General features: G+C 41.8%; 1 protein-coding gene across 7 annotated transcripts in view; it reads right to left on the bottom strand.

The window, feature by feature from the left end:
• Window positions 1-23978, bottom strand: part of EPS8L3 (EPS8 like 3) — a 62737-nt gene that overhangs the window by 22946 nt on the left and 15813 nt on the right. For 6 of the 7 annotated variants that reach the window (XM_030220926.1, XM_030220931.1, XM_030220928.1 and 3 more), the window contains exons 4-13: window positions 23843-23907; window positions 21452-21610; window positions 19950-20096; window positions 18181-18257; window positions 16907-17073; window positions 9223-9311; window positions 5348-5456; window positions 3393-3460; window positions 2069-2143; window positions 254-402 (exon numbers count right to left, since the gene is read on the bottom strand). In XM_030220926.1, coding sequence (XP_030076786.1) covers window positions 254-402; window positions 2069-2143; window positions 3393-3460; window positions 5348-5456; window positions 9223-9311; window positions 16907-17073; window positions 18181-18257; window positions 19950-20096; window positions 21452-21610; window positions 23843-23907 — 1105 coding nt within the window. The remainder of the gene's footprint in view (window positions 1-253; window positions 403-2068; window positions 2144-3392; window positions 3461-5347; window positions 5457-9222; window positions 9312-16906; window positions 17074-18180; window positions 18258-19949; window positions 20097-21451; window positions 21611-23842; window positions 23908-23978) is intronic. The other variant, XM_030220932.1, reaches the window with a different exon arrangement.

The raw sequence follows: 23978 nt of genomic DNA, 5'->3' as shown, positions 1-23978 counted from the left end.
TATATCTTCTAACATATTTCCACCATTCATGATGTATTGTAAGCCACATTGAGCCTGCAAAAAGGTGGGAAAATGTGGGATACAAATGCAATAAATAAATAAATAAAATGTTAGTGTAAGCAGCCTGGTTCCATCCCGGTTAAGGGGGTTCCTTTCCTTAATATCATTCTAATGCAGTAATGTATTTTTGTTTCCTTTGCTTCTATACAAATAGATGCTTCTGTTGAGCTGTTAAAACTCCAGGAATTCTCACCTGGTTACCAGCCAGGCATCTCCAAGGTCCTTCCAGATTGTCCGTTCCTCTGCGGTGGTACAGGAATTAAGTAGATTTATAGCCGCCTGAGTCAACAGAGGACATATCACTGCAGCTGCCATTTCTTTCTGGCGATGGTCGGTCAAGATCTGTAAATGGTATTGGTATGGAAAGGAGAAGCTGAAAGATTGTAAATACTAGAAAGAAACTGATCTGCTCTCGTGACATCACAGGGCACAGCCTAGTCCTGGGATTCTTCTGCGGCTTCAAACAAGGTCATGTCACTGAAAAGATTTTTTCAAAAAATTTCATATACCCCAAAAGCTACTAAAGCTCTGTACAATCAGGTACAGTAGGTAGTTTTCTGTCTCTGAAGGGCTCAGTCTAAATCTCAGGCAATGGAGGGGTTGACTTGCCCAAGACCATGAGGAGCTGGCTTGGATCTTACTCTCTGGAACATCTACCACTTAATATAAAAGACTGGAGTCCTCATCAAAAATTCAAGTTTAAAAAGTTACTATTTTAGGAAAACTTTAGAATGTAATTAGATTAGGCCTCCTGATGTAGAGTTTTTCAAGTCAAAGTGAACTCCCCCCCCACCCCCCGTTTACTAAGCTGTGCATGAATTCACTTTGATTGGGCCGTGTCAGCATTGTCACATGGCTTAGTAAGCAGGGGGGTTAATGTCTACTTTTTTTTTTCTTTTTAGCCTTAATTTTATTGCATTTTTTTTCTTTTAAAAGTTTATAATATTTTGTGATGTAAAATATAAAAAAAACGTATAAGCAGAAAAGAGAAATTACAGTGCTGAGATGGTATTTACTAGTCAGCGATATATCAAGCATTAAATTAAGTTGGAAACTTGGATTTGAACCAGGCTTTCCTGCTATAACCATTAGGCTACTTTTCAGTTCCATTGTGCTTTCATTTCTGTTTTAAAATAAGGTTTAGTCTTAAATCTGTACAACAGAATCTGGAACTAAACAACTTGGCACAAAGTGAAAAAATTCCTCAGGTCAATATTCTGTGACAATTTTCTGGATTAGATCTGCCCACTGGCACCGAACATATCCAGTAGCTGCCATGGAAAATCTTCACCGACACCCCAGCACTATCTGGATAGTGTCGGGAAGGAGGGACAGGGGGGCAGGACCAGAAGTCAACCGTATAAATTTCCAGTTCTGTTTCATACTGTGCCAGTTTCTAGCTATGGCCTGGCAGGCGTATAGCCAGAGCTCGGGTCTTTAAGGGGGGGGGGGGGGGGGAGATGGCAAAATTTTGCCCCACCTTGCTGGCACTCTTTATCCCCCTCCCCTGTAACCCCCACATACTTGAACTGGTGATGGTCCCCAACCCCTGCCAGAGGAAGCCCGGCTCCACCTGTAGCCTGCACGTTCCATGACCACCCTGCTACACCAGGCTTCCCCCTCCCAGCACAAACTCAGCACATAAGGGGTGGGGGGAGAACCTGGCGTGCTGACAGTGGCCCAGGGAAAGTGTAGGCCGTGACTGGAGGACTGCTTCTGGTAGCAAAACTTCGAGACTCTCCCACTAGCCAAGGACCTGAACCTAAATTGGGGGGGGAAGGAACCAGGCCTCCAAGCCCCCCCCCCCTACATCCATGGCTACACCCCTGTGACCTGGCACCGCTTATCTGGGTGTAAATTTAAACTGCACAGTCTGTACTTGATGTGAAAGCTGACTGTAGTGTTTAAATATCCAGGGTGGGGGCTGGGAGCATTTTTAGACAGATGCTGGTTGTGATTTCAATTTCTAGACTCTGCAAACTGTTTATGACCTAAAGGAGCTACTCACAAAGGAAAGTACAGAGAACAACATATGGATCAGGTCTGGAGCACTCGGTTCCTGCATACAGTGATGAAGTTTTCCCTGTGAAGTAAAAGGTTGTGTTATTATAGTTAACCCATCCAGTCTGCAGACCATTAACGCCTACACTCTCTTCATCAATCCCATCGCATTGAAGAGGGTAAGTGCTTGGAAGCTTTCTGCCAGAAGCCCACTTCCACGAATACTAGGTCACACCTTTTCAGTACTGGGACCAAGGCAAGATATTCCGGTACTTGAACATATTTCCCTGTTCCCAGTCCCATTTCCTGCTGGTTCCTTCCTTTCGGCATATTCACTATGCCTACGTTCGAAATAAAGCCCTTCCCTTTGGAAATCTCTCCCTACCCTTGGAGATTTCCCAGCTGCCCTGAAAACCCTGTTCTTTAAGGAGGCTTATGGCCTTACTCCCTGAGTTAGTACAGTCTGGTCTTCTCAGTAACAGTTCTTGCTTTCCATCTGTGGTCTCTTTTCTTCCTTTTACCTCATTTTGCCAGGCCCTGTGGAGTTCCTCTTCTTTCTCTCTTGCTTGCTTTCTTCCTTCTCGCTCTCCTTAACCGATCTTGGATTGTAAACTGCTCTGAAGGCCCTTGCCCTAGCTTTAAATAAACTTATAATCTTGTATGTAAGGCAGTAGAGGGTTAAGTGACTTGGCCAAGGTCACAAGGAGTGTCAGTAAGATATGAACCTTGATTTCTAACCTATAGGTTACCTGTCCACATTGTCTTTTCTCCAGGATCCTACCTCCTGTTCCCTCCCATCATGTCACCTCACCTTCAAAGTCTTCTCTTCCCTCCCCTGGCCAGGTCCGGAACCAGTTGTCCCATCATACATAGTAACATAGTAGATGATGGCAGAAAAAGACCTGCATGGTCCATCCAGTCTGCCCAAGACAAACTCATATGTGTATACCTTACCTTGAATTTGTACCTGTCCTTTTCAGGGCACAGACTGTATAAGTCTGCCCAGCAGTATTTCCCGCCTCCCAACCACCAGTCCCGCCTCCCGGCTCTGGTACAGATCATCACATGTTATCCCTTCTCCAGCCCTCACCCCTAATTCCTCCATATTCTTTTCCCCAACATTCAGCAGTCTGCTTTCATTCCAGCTCTGGGAATAAATTACCATAACTCATTAATCAACTTTATTTGATATACCAGAGTCAATTAAAAGTATCTAATTGAAAAGAGTAAAACAGAGAAAAATCAAAGAAAAGGACAAGGATGAAAAACAAAAGGTCAAAGTGAGAATTTATTCCTACCATGTAATTTATTTTCTAGTCACTGTGACCTACCAGCAGGTTAAAGGCGTACTTCATTTTTTGAAAAGTGTCTACATATTTGGCTTCTGGAATCGGAGAGGCTTTGCAAAAATATATAAACAAACAATTAAAACACATAAGAACATAGAACATAAGAATAGCCATAATGGATCAGACCAATGGTCCATCTAGTGGAGGAGTAGCCTAGTGGTTAGTGCAGTGGACTTTGATTCTGGGGAACTGGGTTCGATTCCCACTGCAGCTCCTTGTGACTCTGAGCAAGTCACTTAACCCTCCATTGCCCCTAGTACAAAATAAGTACCTGAATATATGTAAACCGCTTTGAATGTAGTTGCAAAAACCTCCGAAAGGCGGTATATCAAGTCCCATTTCCCTTTCCCTTATGACATCACAATAACAGAAGTGAGCCAAGTATCGGGCAATCAAGCCATTGTGACATCACTGATGAGGTTGGCTCTTATTGGTGGAATGAGTGGAGGAGTAGCCTAGTGGTTAGTGCAGTGGACCTTGATCCTGGGGAACTGGGTTCAATTCCCACTGCAGCTCCTTGTGACTCTGGGCAAGTCACTTAACCCTCCATTGCCCCTGGTACAAAATAAGTACCTGAATATATGTAAACCGCTTTGAATGTAGTTGCAAAAACCTCAGAAAGGCGGTATATCAAGTCCCATTTCCCTTTCCCTTCCCTAGTCCAGTATCCTGCTTCCAAAGGCAGCCAATTCAGGTCACAAGTACCTGACAGAAATTATAGCAAAATTCCACACATGGTTGTCAGTTGCTGAACAGAAAATCATAACCCATTGGTAAATAGGAAAATGAAAACCATAGAAAAAAAATTGTTATTTTACCACAGCAGAAGTATATCCTTAGAGCAAACAACTGCTGTACATGTCATTTTGCAGAAACATGGCATCTAACTTTTTCTATTGAGGGGGCAAATTTGTGGAATAAGTTACTGGATATTTGAGACTGTGCTTTAATACCAGTTCAAGAGAAATTTGAAGACATATCTGTTTAAGGAAGCATTTGTGAATGAGCGATATTTAATGCAGGGCAATTTTTATTCTTGAAGAATGTGTGTTGCTTATATTATGGAATTATGTACGTTTTGGGGATATAAATATGAGAAATAAATAAGTAAATAACTAGCAACATTCTCCTCCACACTTAAAATGCATTTAACAACCAAGCCTTAATGAAAGGTGCAACAGTAAATGGTATCTGTTCTGAAGCTTTCTGGAAAGGTCTACAGGCTGTCAGCGTGAATACGTGGGGTTCCCACTGCCCTCAGTTCATCCAGACATACAGGACGTGACAGCTTCTACTGTCTGCTTTTTAGAATGCTGTGCATTTTTCTCATTCTACACAAACCCCTATCTCACCCTGCTTCCCCCCATTGTCCCCTAATTTTTTATGCAAGATGAAGTTTTCATCCTTATTGGGCTTCTCCCATAGTAAAAATGAGGAAGCAGATGGGCAGACTGCAGGACTTTGTACACATGCTTTTCCAGAAGGTTCTGCAACAGATTTCCATTCAGCGGCGAGAGCAGCCACATAATCCACTCGTATAACAGGTGTTCTGGAATTTCAATATATCCACAGAATGGGTACAGAATTCCCTCCCACACAGAGATATACATGACGCCCCACCGTGACACGTGTACAACACAAGCAGCTACAGTGCAATTTCCCTCCCATACACAGATACATGCACCTGCCAGCCTTTCCGGGATTAAATATTTTCGTATCTTGCACCTTAGTCAATCCCTTTGGAGCCTCTGTCTGTCACTACTCACTACCCTGGTCTTTCTGCTCCTTTAGGGATCTTAAGGCCATTTCTGCACATTCACACACAGGACAGTACAGCATAGAGAGAGCAGTAGGCAGAACTGGAGAAAAGTATGAATCACAGAGCCAAAACTTTCTGCTCCTGGAGACTTTGCATCACGCCTGTGGTCTGTTCTTACCTTTCTGCTTTTTCTTCTTCTTCCTCTTGCTGAGAGATGGAGAGTCAATCACCTGCTTTACTTTCCCCACGAATGCCTCAATGTCACTTAGCACATGGTTCAAGACTTCCTGTTCCAGAAGAAACTGAAATTAGTTTTTGTAGTGGAAGAATTTGCACAGCTTTTAACAATCTTTTCTGGATCCTGATGAGAATCTGGGTTCTGTGCACTGCATACTTTCCCACTAATTCTAGAAAGTTCTGCACCCACATGTCTGACAAGCAACTTAATGCTAATTAGTTTTAACCACTGATTATTGGCGTTAATTGGCAGTTACGCGCATAATGCTCCTTTATCGGTATTCTATAAGTTGCACGCTCAAATTCCAGAGTACACAACTCCAAGGCAGGTGAAGACCTGCGAGGGGCAGGGCCTGGTCAGGCAGTTATGCACTTGGGTTAAGAATTCCAGCAGTTATGCCCTTAAATGCCTATAACTACATGTGAGCATTTGTCTGCCAGTGAGCTACGTAAGTAACTCACGACTAAAGTTAGGGACATAAATTGTAGAATTTACACCCAGTGCACATCATCCTAGGGCTTAGACTTTGGCATCTATGGAGGATTTCCCCCTTTGAATATCGCTGTAGGTTTATTTATGTGGACAGTATGAACACCTTCGACATAAGGGAAAAAGACAAACTCTGGTGTAATGAATGGATCAAAGTGTTACATGGAATGAAATGCAACAGGTTTATGACAGAGAACTTGGCAAGATTAAAAACATAACATAATTATTGCCTACTGGCCGGACCAAAGATCCTTCAAGCCTAGTATCCTGCTTCCAGCAGTGGCCAACCCAGATCCCAAATGTCTGGCAGGATCCCCCAAAACAGCAAGATTCCAGGCTACTGCTCCCAGGTGTACCTTAATAATATATTTATTGTCCTTGCCTTCAGGAGCTTTTATTAATCCCAGATACACTAACTGTTTTTAATCACATCCTCTGCCAAGAAGTTCCACAGATGACTGAAAAACTAGTTTTTTCCTATTTGTTTTAAATGTATTACAAAGCAACTTCATGGAGTTTCCCTTTGCATTTGCACTTTTTGAAAGAGAAAAAACCCCCCCAACACATTCACATTTACTAACACGTAAGACGGTCCCTGCTCAACTACTTCCCACTTCTCTTCCTCCACTTTCTATCTCAGTTGATAACACCCTCATCCTCCCCGTCTCATCTGCCCGCAACCTTGGAGTCACCTTTGACTCCTCCCTCTCCTTCTCTGCGCATATCCAGCAGATAGCCAAGACCTGTCGCTTCTTCCTCTTTAACATCAGCAAAATTCGCCCTTTCCTCTCTGAACATACCACCCGAACTCTCGTCCACGCTCTCATTACCTCTCGTCTGGACTACTGCAACTTACTCCTCACCCGGCCTCCCACTTAGCCATCTATCCCCCCTTCAATCTGTTCAGAACTCTGCTGCACGTCTCATATTCCGCCAGAACCGATATACTCATATCACCCCTCTCCTCAGGTCACTTCACTGGCTTCCAATCAGATACCGCATTCTATTCAAGCTTCTCCTTCTTACCTACAAATGCACTCAGTCTGCTGCCCCGCACTACCTTTCTACCCTCATCTCCCCTTATGTTCCCGCCCGAAACCACCGTTCACAGGACAAATCCCTCCTCTCAGTACCCTTCTCCACCACCACCAACTCCAGGCTCCGCTCATTCTGCCTCGCCTCACTCTATGCTTGGAACAACCTTCCTGAGCCCTTACGCCAAGCCCCCTCCCTGCCCATCTTCAAGTCTTTGCTTAAAGCCCACCTCTTCAATGCTGCGTTCGGCACCTAACCCTTACCGTTCAGTGAATCCAGACTGCCCCAATTTGACTGCCCCTATCGGACTGACCGTTCGCTTGTCTATTAGATTGTAAGCTCTTTGAGCAGGGACTGTCTCTCTTTGTTAAATTATACAGCGCTGCGTAACCCTAGTAGCGCTCTAGAAATGTTAAGTAGTAGTAGTACTATTCAAACAAAATAAAGTAGCTCATACAATGAGTTTATCTTGTTGGGCAGACTAGATGGACCGTGCAGGTCTTTATCTGCCATCGTTTACTATGTTACTCAGTGCTGTACACTAAACACGTAAGAGATGGTCCCTGCTGAACTACTACTACTTATCATTTCTATAGCGCTACTAGACGTACGCAGCGCTGTACACCTGAACATGAAGAGACAGTTCCTGCTCGATAGAGCTTACAATCTAATTAGGACAGACAAACAGGACAAACAAGAGATAAGGGAATATTAAAGTGAGGATGATAAAATAAGGGTTCTGAACAAGGGAATAAGGGTTAGGAGTTAAAAGCAGCATCAAAAAGATGGATTTTTAGCTTAGATTTAAAGACGGCCAGAGATGGAGCTTGACGTAACAGGGAAGTCTATTCCAAGATAAAAGGAACGGAGTCTGGAGTTAGCAGTGGAGGAGAAGGGTGCAGATAAGAGAGATTTACCCAGTGAACGGAGTTCCTGGGGAGGAGTGTAGGGAAAGATGAGAGTGGAGAGGTACTGACGAGCTGCCAATTCGTACTGATACTTGAGATTTTAACAAGCAATTATTGGCGCTAATTGCATTTAATTACATTTTATGCATGGGTCCATAAAATGGGCTGCAGCAGTGAGAGGGTCATGGGCGTATCAGGGGCATTCCTTTAATTTATATGCATTGTTTTAGAATAAAGGGGATCTGTGCCCAATTTAGGTGGGGGGGAGGGGGTTTAAACCAAGGTTTTGTTGGTGGATATGGCCGCACCTAAAAATAGTTGTGGTTCTCAGTACTAAGCGCTGTTCTATAAATGGAGCCCACCTTTAAGCACCGTTTCTAGGATTTGCTACTAGAAGCAGGTCTTTTTCTGTCCCTGGAGGGCCACAATCTAAGGTGTCTTTTTTGTACCTGGCTAATGGAGGGTTAAGTGACTTGCCCAGGGTCACAAGGAACTGCAGTGGCAATCAACATATCAGACTCCTTCCATCTCCTTAATTATTGTGGCCACTTTTCCAGTTCCACTATAGCTTTTTCAGATGCAGTGACCAGAATTGCACGTTCGCAGTGCAATCATCTTTGATCTATTCTCTATTCCTCATGTGCTTGAGATTGGGTGCTGTAATCTGACTGGGTCAAATGTGCATGTTTAATACTATAAGAATCTTCTGATCTGACATTCAGGTGATAATCTTAGAAGGGTTATGTTGACAAAAAAGGGCCATTTAAGTATGTAATTTAACATACCTGTATAAGTAACAGTTTTAAAAGAGGCACTGCATGTAGGGTATGTGGGTAGCAGGCATGTTCTTGGCATGATGTGAGCAGTTCTTCAAAGTATACATACATTTGGCATAAGTGTTTCCGCTAACTTTAGAGGAGAACTTCAGGGGTAACTTGTAACGTTTTTTTTTGTTTTGTTTTACAGTGGTTGTTTCCATTGTGCATAACAAATACATATGTTTTCGCAAAGTCCTTTACTTATTTTATATTTAAGGAGCCTTTTATAAAAATATAAACATTGTGAACACCTGACTTGGATTGTCAAGGGACCCAGTTTCTAGAGGGAGACACTTTGCCACTTTTGAGCGTTTTATTTACACAACCACACTTGGGGGGGGGGGGGGATACATATAAAGGTCCTTTCTGGACAAGCCACTTCCATATTGAACATGTCTGAGTAGAGTTTCAATATTTAGGACAGGTTCAATTCCTTGCGAAAACCGACTGTCATATTTCATCATCCAGCAGTGGTTTTCTTCAGGAGTTAGGCAGCTGCTGCTCAGACCATCTCACTTATCCCAAACCCTTTAGACAATGAAGTCAAATAGACAGAAACACTTACAGTATTACGTGCCTGCTCCTGACTCTCTACATTTGATCTGGACTCCATGGATGGAAGCTGATATCCATTTTGCTGCTGTGATATGGAATCTGAAAGGCACAAAAAACTCTATGAAGGTTCTGCTTAACAGGTCCACGATTATACAAGTACAATGTGTAGGTGAAGACAGACCATCCTTCCCAGCCAACATGCACAGTATCAGCAAAGTAACTCCATCATTCACTCATTGCTCATTTTTGCAAACTTAAGTGTAGTGTTACACATTTACCAGTGGGGGGGGGGGGGGGGGGGGGGGTCAAGGTCTTTGACTAAGTAAGCAGAAAGTGGGTTGCCTGGGGAAGTTATGGCAAGAACTAGCTTCTCTAAACTTAGTAGTGTTGGAAGATTGAAAGCCGAGATAGGACTTAGAATTCCTGGAAACCAATACTGGAGAAGTCAGAGTGGTTCCCAGGCCAGTTAGTGGGCTGGAAGACTTGAGCCCATAACAGAGCAGTGATACTCCCACGGAAAGAAAGTGGACAGAGGGCTATGAGGCACTTCCTGGGGTGATGGACACTATAGCCTTCTGCTTGGTTGCATTAGTTATAACCCTAAATCAGTGTTTTGGACAATTCTCAGGAATGTGCATCTAATGGGAAGAGTAGGAATTTCACTGTTTATCGTTTAATAGGATTTGATAGACTGTTCCTCATTGAAAACTAATCAAAATGGTGTAAATACAAACTAGCACAAAGATAGTGGTAGAAAAGAACTCAGACATTCCAGAACCAATCACACCATCTAACTTACAAAGAGAGAGTAAACAGAAAATCCAATCTACCTAACATAATTTCAAAACGACAAAATAAATACAAGCTACATCATCTAACATACAATAGGAGAGTTTAAGTACAAGATTCAATTTAAAATAACATAAAATTAAATATACACATCACTGCCCTAGCTGCAGAATACTCCATGGAAAAATGCTATGTTAAACAAAGGCAAATTGAAAAAAGTGAGTTTTTAATTTAATTTAATTTTATTTTGTTACATTTGTATCCCAAATTTTCCCACCTATTTGTAGGCTCAATGTGGCTTACATAGTACCGGAGAGGCCTTTGCAGGCTCCGGTGTGAACAAATACAGGATGATGTTCTGGTAATGCCGATTGAAATGCAGTTAATTAATTTTCCACTCTTAAATTTTTCGGTAGCGAGTTCCAAAGGGCTGGAGCAAGAAAGAAAAACGCTGAAGCTCTTGAAGATTCCCACCATGCTTTAGATGGAGGATAAGTCTATTATCAGTTAGGGGGACTGGAGTGTCCGTGAAGGAGTGTATGGTATTGTTAAAAACACAAGATAGGATGGAGTATCATTGCCTACTGCTTTAAATGTCAAAATTTAAGATTTTAAATTTAATTTGATACTCAATGGGGAGCCAATGAAGACGCTGCAGTGATGGAGATGCATGATCATAACGTTTAGCTTTAAAAATTATACACACTGCAGTGTTCTGTAAAGTTTGAATTCGCTTCAAATTAGCTTTAGTGATACCTGCATATACTGAATTACAATAATCATAGCATGAGTTTATATAAGCATAAAAGAGAGTGTTGAAGGATGAAGCATCTACAAAGTTCAAAATTGACCTGAGACACTGTAGAAAATAAAAACCTGGGAAACTTCAGGAGTAATTCAGAGTCCAAAATGACTCAGAGATAATTAAAAGAAGTAACTGGTGGAATTGGTCTATCAAAAAGTGTAGGAATTACTTTTGGACTACAATCCACACGAGCAACTTATTCAGTACTGGAAACTCAATAGAAAATAAAGTTCATGCAAGTGATAACACACTGAATAAGAGAACAAGCACTTCAGCACTAAAAAAAAAGTAGAAAAAAAAAGACCTCAGAAATACAACTGAAGCTTCCATTATCATAGCTGGAAATTAACAAGTCAGAAAAAAAAAACTCCAGTCTTCATACAGTACAAAAACAAAAGTCTCAAATCCAATCAGAGTGAAAAACCATAGGCTTATTCATTTCTCCATTCAATACAAGCTGACACAAGATTGTAATCTACTTACCTTGCTTGCTATCTTCAAATCTTCAACAAAAGCGAACTGGAAACTTAGATCCAACATCCAATTGTATCCCCATTACAAGTAGCTTGTTTGATGACCAACAGTGTCGCACAGCACTGCTGAGATGGATGATAACAACATTGTATCTTCCTTGTTGAACCGTGTTTGTCAAGGCTCCTGATGAAGGCATGCCAGCCAAAACACAGCTGTGTCGAGTCTTTCAATAATACACTCACAGTACTTTGGATGTAATAAAGACTTATCTACACTATCCTGCTTTGGTTTCCTCATCTTTTCTTTCCTCATTCCGTGTTGTTGGTTTTATCAAGGCAAATTATCATGGCATGGACCACAGTGGTCAGATTCATCTTTTCAGCGTATATATAGAGAGATTTTATAGTTGCCACAGGTGATAGAGACAAACCTACATTAATGTATTAATGTGTGTTGTTTCATACAGACTCATACAGTCAGTAAGGCCTATTTACTAATAGGGAATTCTGTTGTAATCCATTGGGCTTTCCTTCTTTATAAAGGTAAAAAGTCTGAAAACATTTGAGATCTTACTTGCTTTCCAGGGAAAGGACATATTCAGTATCCTATGGATTTCACATAACTATTTAGGATTTAGAAGAAATACTAAAACTTTTCTTTTCCAGACACTTGTTTTAAATAAGGAATAAGTTTATGTAACTGTAATAATTTATTATGGAATATTGTATTTAACTGTACAGAATTTGTAATCTGCTTAGAACTGCAAAGGTGGTAGCAGAATATAAAAACCTAATGTTATAAGGGACCTTACACTGCAATGTTACTCCCGAGGGAATTCTGCAGAAACTTCCAGAATGAGATTTAAGCAGACATGAGCCTTGAATATCGACTGGTTACATTTTAAGGCAGCCCATCCAGCAGTATTGCAGGGAATCTGAGCAGATTTTGTGAATTCCCACTGGAATAAAAGATTGGTTCAAGGTTTTTGTATTACAGACTGTCAAGCTGGGAAAGACTCAAGATGGGCCGTCAGATCTGTAACCATAAGTACGTAAGTATTGCCATACTGGGAAAGACCAAGGGTCCATCAAGCCCAGCATCCCGTTTCCAACAATGGCCAATCCAGGTCACAAATACCCGGCAAGATCCCCAAAATGTACAAAACATTTTATACTGCTTATCCCAGAAATAGTGGATTTTCCCCAAGTCCATTTAATAACGGTCTATACCTCCCCTACTTCTGTTTTCTTTTGTAGAGGACCTTTTCTCCTTTTTGGTGCTTCCTCATATAAGTTAGGAAGGATCACTAAGGGGTCATTTTACTAAGCTAACAGATTTAGCATGTGCTAAAGGATAACATGCCCAAAGGAATATAATGGGCAACTTATAGTGTAGTGCTAAATCCATTAGAACACCTTAGTAAAAGGACCCCTAAGCTTGTGAGAAGCAGTACTTGGAAACACGGGTCAGAGGTTCTGGTGAGTGAGTTACACGTTCAATCCATCTCCATCGTTCTTAAATACATTTTTAAACGATGAAAATTTTGCAACCTTGAGTTATTTCTATCTTCACATTAGTTTTTACCAGTTTGGTGAAGTTTGAAGATTATAGCACTGGGTAAGTCCATTTAGTCTGTGTCTATTGGTTTAACTATGGCAGTTTCACTTTGGAATTCTTTACCTCAATATATTAAATTAGGAACAAATTACTTACTTTTTAGGAAAAAGGTTAAAACATTACTGTTTCCTAATAATTTTATTAATTAGATTGATGTGATTGATATTTCCTGCTTGATTTTTTATTGTTTTTGTTTATTGTATTCGGCATCAAACCCTAAAATAAGAATTATTTTGATTTGATTCCTGCAAAATTTTCAGTGTGATTTTAAATGTTTTTATGATAAGTGATTTAGGTTCTTAATGGTGTATTTAATATTTAATTTAAATAGTACTGGTTTATTATGATTACTTATGTTTTTAAGATTATGATTTGATTTTTTATGTCCGATACTGTGTGTATTGTACATGTGTGTTCATAGTAATTTATCACCCTGAAACAGCCTCTTTGGCTAAAACATGGCCATGTCGGGTATGTATGTATAAGGACTCAGGAGCTTGAGTAGTGAATAAAGTCTGCTGTTGCAGATCATTGCTCTCCATGTGCGTAATATTTGACAGTCCATCCAATCTGTTCGACACTTGGCTACCCAGAAGCAGAAGCAAATGACTACCTTCTTCCTAGATATATATACTAAGTGGGAGGTCTTCTGAAGATATTTTGGGTCTTTCTGTAAAGAAATGTCTCACCTAGTCCACTGAAGATATAAATTTGGGATTTGGGAAAATTCAGAAGTGTAAATTATTCTATTTTCTGGTGTGATGTATTCCTCTCCCACACAATGGCTCCACTAAGGTCTTCCACTTCCTTCACCTTTATTTCCAGAGAGGGTACTTTAAGCACTTGATGCTCAAGAGTCCTGGCCCTGATCAACAACAGTTTCAGAAAGCATTTTCATCCTCCATCTTTTCAGATATTCTCAAGAGGAATTTCTCAGAGAACCTCACGGATAACAATGGAGGGTCTCATAATTTCCTTCATTTGCACCCCCACAGAGGCTTTTCCCAATTCATAAGCTGTAGGACTCACAATTAAACCAGATGACCTGGCAAATCAGTTCTTTTTGAGGTGGCTTCTTCCCGAGGGCATGACTGGAGCTAGTCTTATCATAGGTCCTCTTTCTTTCTTTCTTTATATATATATATATATATATAATGGGACCAAGTGTTCATGGGCAAATGGAAAAAAAAATTGGAGAAAAAACCATTGGTTCAGATCCCCTGTGTCCTGATAATGCAATTGCCCCAATACTGACAGAATAATACTCAATCATCAAATCAATGGAAATCTGTCAACCGTTGACTCTCTCATTTAAACAATCCTTTGTTTTTTTTATATGTATTCATACACTAATCAGTGTCTGTGTATACCATAGATAACTACTAGAAGAAAGATTCCAACATTAGACTTTTTCATTATTATCCTAACAGCTGTTCACTTATCTTTCCAAAAGTCCACAATTCCTCTCAAAATTAATGATCTCATTTATGAATGTCGTTTTCCGGCTCACTGTTACTGACGAAAACCTTTAACATCAGCTGTTCTTGCTGGCACTCTCTCGCTAATTGGCTTACTCCCGTAGCTCAAATATATGTTCAGCATACACCTCCTGAATTACAACTCCTCGTCTTTACAAATTTCTCCTCCAACGTCTCGTTAACATCTCGTTTCGCCAACACTTCTTGCTGCTTCAAGAAGGGAAATTTTAACACAACTTATTCATCGGACGATTTCTTACTCCAAGATGGCCGCAGTTTTTAAATAAACGCCTTCCATAGTTGCCATCCAATCATCACCCTGCATAAACTTTAAAGGGCTAGGCTCCTCTAAAAAAATGCTTTCCACTCGATATTTTTGTTCAAACCCTGTGGTGCAATAGTACTGTATTGAAAAATAAGTCTTTGTTCTTTTTGCCAGAGCTGCTTTTTAACATCCCCCCCCCCCCCCCCCCCCCCCCCTCTCTTACTTTTGTGGATCCTGTCAATCGCTATTAAGCCAAGTTGATCAAACGTGTGCCCCATCTCCATACAATGTTGCACCATCGGTGCCTCCATTTTTTTTGTGCACTATACCATGTTTGTGTTCTATTATTCTTGTCTTCAGCTTTCTAGTTGTATGACCAATATATAATTTACTACATGGTCATCGACAGACATAAATAACGTTTGTGGAGTCACAGTCTGTAACACCACCAGCCTGTATTGTTTGTCTCCCATTCTAATATTTTGTGAACCATCAGCATAGTGGGTGAACCTCATATAATGAGTGTGAGACAGAACACTCAAGCACCATGCTTGCAATCCAATTATATATATATATAATAAATTATTTGTCCTTTGATTGAAAGAAATGGAGGCAAAAAAAGAGAAAAGGACATTTTTAGCCTACAACTAAGATAAGTACCTGATTAATCTAATATTATTGTAAGATACTATATATGAATAAGAATTGAGAAAATTGAGGGGCCCTTTTACTAAGGTGTGTGGGGCCTACGTGCAACCAGTGCATGCCAAATCAGTATTACCACCCAGCTACTGCATGCCCTGCGCACACTGAAAAGATGTGGTAGAAATTATTTTCAATTTTCTACTGCGTGATTCATACCCAGCGGTAGACAAGCAAAGTGTGTGCAGTACATGCCTATCGCCTGGGTAGCACGCGAGACCTTACCACTAAGTCAATGGGTGGCGGTAAGGTCTCAGGCCGAAAATTGCCGCACGCTGGTTTTTATTTCACTGCACGTCCATTTTCCGGTCCTCTCGCTCAGGGGGTGGACTTGGGTTAATCTTGGGTTCGAGAGACTGTGTGCAACACTACTCACTCCAGGGTCCCTCCAGGTCACACATAGGAACCCACACAGTGACCAAGATTAACCCAAGTCCACCCCCTGAGCGTGAACCTGTTTCTGGGTGAGAGGAATGGGTTACATATGGGCACCTGTCAGCAGATACGGTTTCCACAAGAGGCCGTGTTAACTTGTTGGCACTGAATTTTGGCAGCACCCACATAATCTCTGGGCTGGTGCTCGAACAAGGCCCCAGCATTGAAGATTACATTCAGCCCATGGGAGGAGGGGGGTTGTGGCTTTAAAAATGCTGATCACCACAGGCCATCCATCTGCTCTGTAGTGCCTTCATTATGGTCACATCACACCATTGCTGAAACAGCAATGGTTGTCGGTCCAAAAGCACATAATTCATAAAGTGGCAACTCTGACATTCAAAGCTTTTCGAGTAGGTTCCCCTGATTATCTTTCATGTCTCACAATCCCTTATTCTGTGACTGATTACCCTCTTGTATTCCCAAGTCCCAAATTCACCTGCCTTGAATCCATTAGACACAATGTATTTTTCTTCCTTGGCCCTCTTATTTGGAACAATCTTCCCCTCCCTCTCCATAACAATTCCTCTTTTAAGAGCTTCAAATCAGAACTTAAAATGTGGCTTTTCAAACAGGCCTTTGGGGTAACAGAGCAATAGAGACCACCAGCCTCCCCCTTCTCTTCTTCCTCTGTCCCCTCCCTCTTCCACTTCTTTCACCTCCTTCCTTTAGTATTTTTACTTTTCCTTTCTCTGAGTCAATGTCTCACTTTCCAGTCAAGTTCCTTTTCTTCCAAAAATATTGTTTTGTAGTCTGTACACTGCTCTGCCCAGTCAGTTACAGCGGTATAATAAGTAACAAACTTTAAACTAGATAATATGTTTTATGTGGGAAAAGCCCAGTAGAAGTTGAGGTCTGAACCCAATGTGAAACTTACACCTATAACACCAAGATTTAGAGTCTATGTCTAGCCCCGATATTTAGCGTTTCAGGACATAACTATATGTATACCTTATACTAGAACATTCAGCAGTGCTGTACATTGAACGTGTAGCGATACTGAAGATAGGAATATTTGAAAGGTCTAGATTAGACGTCTCAAATTTTCCCTGAAATGTTTTACTGACTATTGACCTGTTCATGTTAATTGCACACATTATGAGTTTAAGGGTCTCACAGACCCACGTACCATATTCCATCTTATTCTTTGCTGGTGGCTCTTGCCTCAGCCGTTCCTCTGACCATGGGAATGTGGGGGTCAAATCTTCTGCAGTCCAGCCATCTTGAGGGGCTCCAGAGGGTTTTGATGTAGCCCGTGTCTGAGTGTACTGGGACAATATGTTTTCCAGATTATTCCTGAAAATGTTATCAGAAAAGAATGAAATAAACCACGTTGTTACAACATTATGCTAGAGCAAAGAAACGTACGACTCGTACAAGAGGGAATATCGCATTGCTGAAACCTTATACCATTAAGGATGTTCACTGATAAGCAGGGCCTCATTTTGTAGATAAAAAGGAAGCGGAATTGTGGAGCCAGGAGAGGCTTAGGTGGGCCAGGAGCAACAGGATTAGGGAGTGATGACTGTTCTCTGCAGACTGCTTGGAAGGGAGGGGATAGAGCAGAATGTTCCTGCTGCACTGGAGTCTGAAAAGAAGTTGTGGTCCAGGCTGTTCACCCACAAATTAAGCCCTGCCGCTAACTATAATCTCGAATTCCCTTAAAACAGGAGCAATGTCCTAGACCCCTGAGGACTGTGTGATGCAGGTTGAAACACAAGGGAGGGAAATAGGCCCTGCCTGACTCTAGTACTCTCTGGCAAAAGCCCTAGTGGCGAGATCCGGAACAGCACTTCACTGTAGTTATCATGAGCCCAAGGCAACACTCGCCAATCTCGGCACTAAATAAAAAGGTAGTTTGCTCTAGATTGTTTTGAGGATACAGAACTGACCACGTGGAAGAGTTTCCTTATAGCGAATCAATGTATTTCTATGACTTTTATAATATTTCTTAATAATTGGTTTGCTACCCCTAATGCAGCCTCAGGAAGACACATGGCCCTGCTGGGTTAGCTGTGGCTGCTATTTTATCTATTGGTTTATTTCATTAATTATCTTTTTATTAAAAAAAAAATTGTCTCTCTCTCTGGTGCTTCTGGACCTGGTTAAGAGCGAGTTGCTTCTTTTGTATTAGAACCAGGCCAAACAAGCGCCAAGAGCCGCCGTTTCTTTCTTTCCTCTCTTCCTCACCCTTCACCGAAAGCTCAGCTTCTGGCTCTGCTCCCACATTGTGCTCTCCCAATTTCCTGCTCCAGGCTTGTTAATAATTAAATAACAGTACACTCTTTTAAAAGTGATATTTAACATCCCCACATTCCACAACACTGAGCAGAGGAAATAAATAGTTTCATGATAAACAACCTGTAAAGAATGTGCAGGGCCTGCGAGTGATCATAGCTGTACCTCAGATTGTGTTGGCTCTCCAACGCTCCCTTTTTCTGCTCAAGAATTTTCTCCAAGTTGACTTGCAGTAGCTCAGCCTGATCACAAACACAGATACTGAGATGGTTGTTGTGAACTTTGTTGTGGCTTTCAAACTATATTCTGTAGGTAATTACAGTCTGAACTTTCCTTTAGCTTTTCTTTCAGCCAAATTCTGTACACACATATATAACATCTAAAACCATAAGGGGAAAGGTCTTCTCTGAAACAGCCATATTATATCAAGAAAGGGATCTGGGTGTCGTCGTCGATGATACGCTGAAACCTTCTGCTCAGTGTGCTGCTGCAGCTAGGAAAGCGAATAGAATGTTGGGTGTTATTAGGAAGGGTATGGAGTCCAGGTGTGCGGATGTTATAATGCCGTTGTATCGCTCCATGGTGCGACCGCACCTGGAGTATTGTGTTCAGTACTGGTCTCCGTATCTCAAAAAAGATATAGTAGAATTGGAAAAGGTACAGCGAAGGGCGACGAAAATGATAGTGGGGATGGGACGACTTTCCTATGAAGAGAGGCTGAGAAGGCTAGGGCTTTTCAGCTTGGAGAAGAGACGGCTGAGGGGAGATATGATAGAAGTGTATAAAATAATGAGTGGAATGGATCGGGTGGATGTGAAGCGACTGTTCACGCTATCCAAAAATACTAGGACTAGAGGGCATGAGTTGAAGTTACAGTGTGGTAAATTTAAAACGAATCGGAGAAAATTTTTCTTCACCCAACGTGTAATTAGACTCTGGAATTCGTTGCCGGAGAACGTGGTACGGGCGGTTAGCTTGACGGAGTTTAAAAAGGGGTTAGATAGATTCCTAAAGGACAAGTCCATAGACCGCTATTAAATGGACTTGGAAAAATTCCGCATTTTTAGGTATAACTTGTCTGGAATGTTTTTACGTTTGGGGAGCGTGCCAGGTGCCCTTGACCTGGATTGGCCACTGTCGGTGACAGGATGCTGGGCTAGATGGACCTTTGGTCTTTCCCAGTATGGCACTACTTATGTACTTATGTAATGGTACCTGGAGCACTTCTCCCATGAATAACCATTGAGAGTGGAGGAGTGGCCTAGTGGTTAGGGTGGTGGACTCTGGTCCTGAGGAACTGAGTTCGATTCCCACTTCAGGCACAGCTCCTTGTGACTCTGGGCAAGTCACTTAACCCTCCATTGCCCCAGGTACAAATAAATACCTGTATATGAAAGCCGCATTGAGCCTGCCATGAGTGGGAAAACGCAGGGTACAAATGTAACTAAAAAAAAAATAATAATAATGTTTTCTTAGAATTTATACTATTCTTGAGTTACGTGTTCAATAGTCCCTTTCAGCAGGAACTTCATGTAATAAATCTCTTATCTTTTTTTTTTTGTTGTTATATTTGTACATGGGGCAATGGAGGGTTAAGTGACTTGCCCAGAGTCACAAGGAGCTGCCTGTGCCTGAAGTGGGAATTGAACTCAGTTCCTCAGTTCCCCAGGACCAAAGTCCACCACCCTAACCACTAGGCCACTCCTCCACTGTATCTGTTGTTACACATCAGCCCTGATCACTGAGCCCCACCTTCTTGAGCTGGAATAGCCTTTGACAGGACAAAATAACTGAGGCATTGATCACCAACTACTTTAGGTGGAACCAGATGGTCCAGGCTTTGATAATGACATTCCTTCCTATAAAATGGAATGACCCAGGCATATATTATCAGACTTTTCATACATTGAGAGGAAGAACCTGAAGGAACTCACCCCGATCTCTTCACATTGGAAAAGAAAGATGTTCTCTTTGTGGTGATGGTCTTTGACAGTGATGGCAAGGATAGAGTTGTAGGAGCAACTGTTCAAGATGGAGCAGCAATTCTGAACAAACCCCAAGGGGAAACACTCCAGCTCCTCCTAGGAAGTGAAAAGGAGATGGATGAGGCAGGGAGCCGACCTGATCTCTGATTTGTTCCTTTGCGAGACTTCAGCTGTGGCAGTGAACGACACATCTCCTTCTCACCATTTGTTTTTCATGTGACAGTAAATAGTAAGTAAAAATCTGAATAAAATTAGTTTGTTTCGTGAAGGTTTTGTGGATCAAATTCCAGTGTGTGGACAGAATATAGTGGTTCTGGATGAGGTAAAGAATTTAGGTGTTACACTTGACTCTACATTGTCAATAAAACCACATATTTGAAATGTGGTCAGAGATTCTTTTCTTCAATTACATATGTTGTATAGGGTTAAACAGATGTTACCCGATGAGGACTTTCAGTTTAACTAAGATTAGGTTATTGTAATTCTATTTACCTTCATCTGACATCAACTGTGTTAAAACCACTTCAGAATGCCACAGCAAGATTATTAACTGAAACCTCAATGGGATCTTGCCAGGTACTTGTGACCCTGATTGACCACTGTTGGAAACAGGATGCTGGGCTTGATGGACCTTCAGTCTGTCCCAGTACGGCAATGCTTAAGTTCAAGGTTTGATTTTATAAGCCTTTGCTTTAGGAATTTACATTGGCTACCCATATTATTGAAATGTAATCCCTTGATGGTGGGTGTTTCATATTATGTCATCTGTTCTGCATTTCTATCAACCATCTAGATCATTGCGATCTGATGGAGAAAGACGTTTGGCGCTGCCCATCTTGTCTGAAGTAACGAGGAAGCGTTCTGTCTCTTTAGCATGACCCAAAGAATGGAATTCTCTTCCTTTGAAACTCAAAATGCAAAGTGAATTAAATAAATGTAAGAAATTATTCAAAGGGCATCTTTGTACGATGGCATTTGGTACATGATGGGACAGTCAGTGACAGTTTTACTAAGGAAGCTAATATGAGAAACTTGAAATGGAATATGATTGTATGATGGTGTAATTTTTATTATGGTGTTTTGGCTTTGTAATTTGCCTTTGATAAAGGCAGAATAGATATAAACAATTCAATAACTAAATATCACCCATAGCTGCAGAAACTGAACATTCAAAACAGATAAGAAACTTCTAAAGTTTATTCCCATCTTGCATGAAAATGTTGCTTATGAACTGTCTCCACAAGCCAAGAACAGCCATTATCCCATTGAATCACTGTATCTCATAAAATTACACACTTTTTTAAAATTTTTAGGCACTTTGTCATTGTGATGACCTGTAACTTCAATAACAATTATAAAAACTCGAGAGTATGTCTCTGCTCTTCTAGTTTCCCATTTTCTAATTCTTAAAGGACGTGTTTCACTGCAGCCCAGTTCTCAGAAGCTCATACCTTGGTTTCAATATCGGCCAATAGCAGCTCATCGTCTTTGACTTGCAGAATCAGGTCTTGTGCCCAGATGCGGCCCTGGGCATCCAGCATCTTCAGTCGAGTAATGCAGTCTTCAACACTCTTCACTTCTCCGTTGTTAAGTTCGCAAGTGAACAGGTGCTGGGAGGAGAACCCACATCATTTAAGATAAGTCATTCTAGGGAGAGGGAGCTGGTTCTGAGCTCTCACTTCCTGTACTACATTTTGAGGGACAGCAGATAAGGAAAGTTTAATAAAAGGAAACTTCATTGAATGGCAGCGTTATTTCAGAGCTCCTCTCTGTTCTCAAAACAAAACCTTTCCAGCCTCTCTCATATCAGAACTAAAACCCCTCCCAAGCAAAACTGATCACACATGGTCCAGGGGTGTGTTATCCTCCACATGAGCTACGTTGGTCATAATTATGATACTTCAGCCGTTATACTCATCTGTTCAGAGGAAACAAAGCAGTGGGTAGAGCTCCTGAGCTATGCTTTGGTAAAATGTGACATGTAGGATGGCTTCATTACTATTGAGAAGGGTTGCAAGAGGAAGTTATCCTTCACTTTGTACAAAAACAGACTAATTCTGGGGCTCATGCACAAACCCTTTTTACAAGTCTTGCACTAATGATTAGCATATGACTTTCTAACGCAAGAGGAACACAAGTTTTGCTCCCCAGTGCAGTAACCAAATAATATGTAAACCGGCCCTGTGCAAAATTATGCAATAACATGGGAGAATGCGCTGGGTACCTGCGATTTGTACCATCGGCAGCTATACCATGTGCATACATTGGCACATGCAGGTATATGCTGGAATGTTATTCAATATTTATGAGCAGAATACCATTCCAACACATGCTAAGCTAACCGCCTTCAGCACGTTCTCCTGGAATTCGTTGCCGGAGAACGTGGTGAAGGCGGTTAGCTCGACAGAGTTTTAAAAGGGGTTAGACGGTTTCCTACAGGACAAGTCCATAAACCACTACTAAATGGACTTGGGAAAAATCCATAATTCCAGGAATAGCATGTATAGAATGTATAGAATGTTTCACGGAGAGGGTGGTGGATGCTTGGAATGTCCTCCCGCGGGAGGTGGTGGAGATGAAAACGGTAACGGAATTCAAACATGCGTGGGATATGCATAAAGGAATCCTGTGCAGCAGGAATGGATCCTCAGAAGCTTAGCTGAAATTGGGTGGCGGAGCAGGTGGGGGGAAGAGGGGTTGGTGGTTGGGAGGCTAGGATAGGGGAGGGCAGACTTATACGGTCTGTACCAGAGCTGGTGATGGGAGACGGGACTGGTGGTTGGGAGGCGGGAAATACTGCTGGGCAGACTTACACGGTCTGTGCCCTGAAAAAGACAGGTACAAATTCAAGATATGAGTTTATCTTGGGCAGACTAGACGGACCATGCAGGTCTTTTTCTGCCGTCATCTACTATGTTGTAAGTTTGGGAAGCTTGCCAGGTGCCCTTGGCCTGGATTGGCTGCTGTCGTGGACAGGATGCTGGGCTCCATGGACCCTTGGTCTTTTCCCAGTGTGGCATTACTTATGTACATGCACAGATGTCTGTGCATACAACTCAGTCTCTGCAGTCTGCCACTTATGCTGTTTGTAGCAGCACACGTCCCACATGCTGTAAAAAAGTTTGTAGCCTTAGCTCACAGTAAAAGGGAAGGCGCACGCATGAAATCCTCACTAGTCCTACTGTGGAAATTCCAGGCTAACGTTTTGTGCCTCCTCACACGTGGTGTTAAAGCCCCAGTGTTGTGCTCAGCCTTTTGGTCTTTGCATCGGTGTTAAATAGCCAATAGCATCAGGAATGTGGATTGAAATCTGCTATGAACTGGCTTTTCACATGGTTAAACGCATGCTTTTTACAAATGGTGAAGGACAAAGAGGGAAAACCTCCTAGATGGTAGAAAAACAAAATCCCACGGGATCAATAAAGTGCTAAGGAGAGTGGGAAATGGACCAATGACTCCAGAGACTAGGACAGAAGGATCAATTATCAGCAATTTTATTACAGACTCAACACAGATCTGTGTTTCAGCCACAGGCCTGCCTCAGGAGTCTTTGTGATGTTTATTAAAAAAATGTACTTCCACAGGAAAGAGGGTGGTCTTAAAAAAGACCTTTATAAAGCTTTGTAGCTGGGACACGCAACAGCGCGACATGTGGCTCTATCAGCTGTGTCGAGTCTGTAATAAAATTGCTCATAATTGATCCATCTGTCCCAGTCTCTGGAGTCATTGGTGTATTTCCCACTCTCCGTAGCATTTTATATACGATGCCCATGAAATTGTGTGCTAAAGCCAAGGAAACCAGCGCATGTCATTGTATCCACCCACCCGTCTGTCTTCCATACCTCCACTCGATGTTCAAAGCCGTCCTGGAGACTGGATATGGCCTGGGCATACTGCTTCCTCTGATCTACAGGAAAGAGAGTGACAGTGGGCAAGAGGGCAAAAGGGTAATGTGATACTAATCTTTGAAAGTACAAA

Source organism: Microcaecilia unicolor, chromosome 12, assembly GCF_901765095.1.
Source record: "Microcaecilia unicolor chromosome 12, aMicUni1.1, whole genome shotgun sequence".
NCBI lineage: Eukaryota > Metazoa > Chordata > Amphibia > Gymnophiona > Siphonopidae > Microcaecilia > Microcaecilia unicolor.
This window is presented reverse-complemented; position numbering and strand designations above follow the sequence as displayed.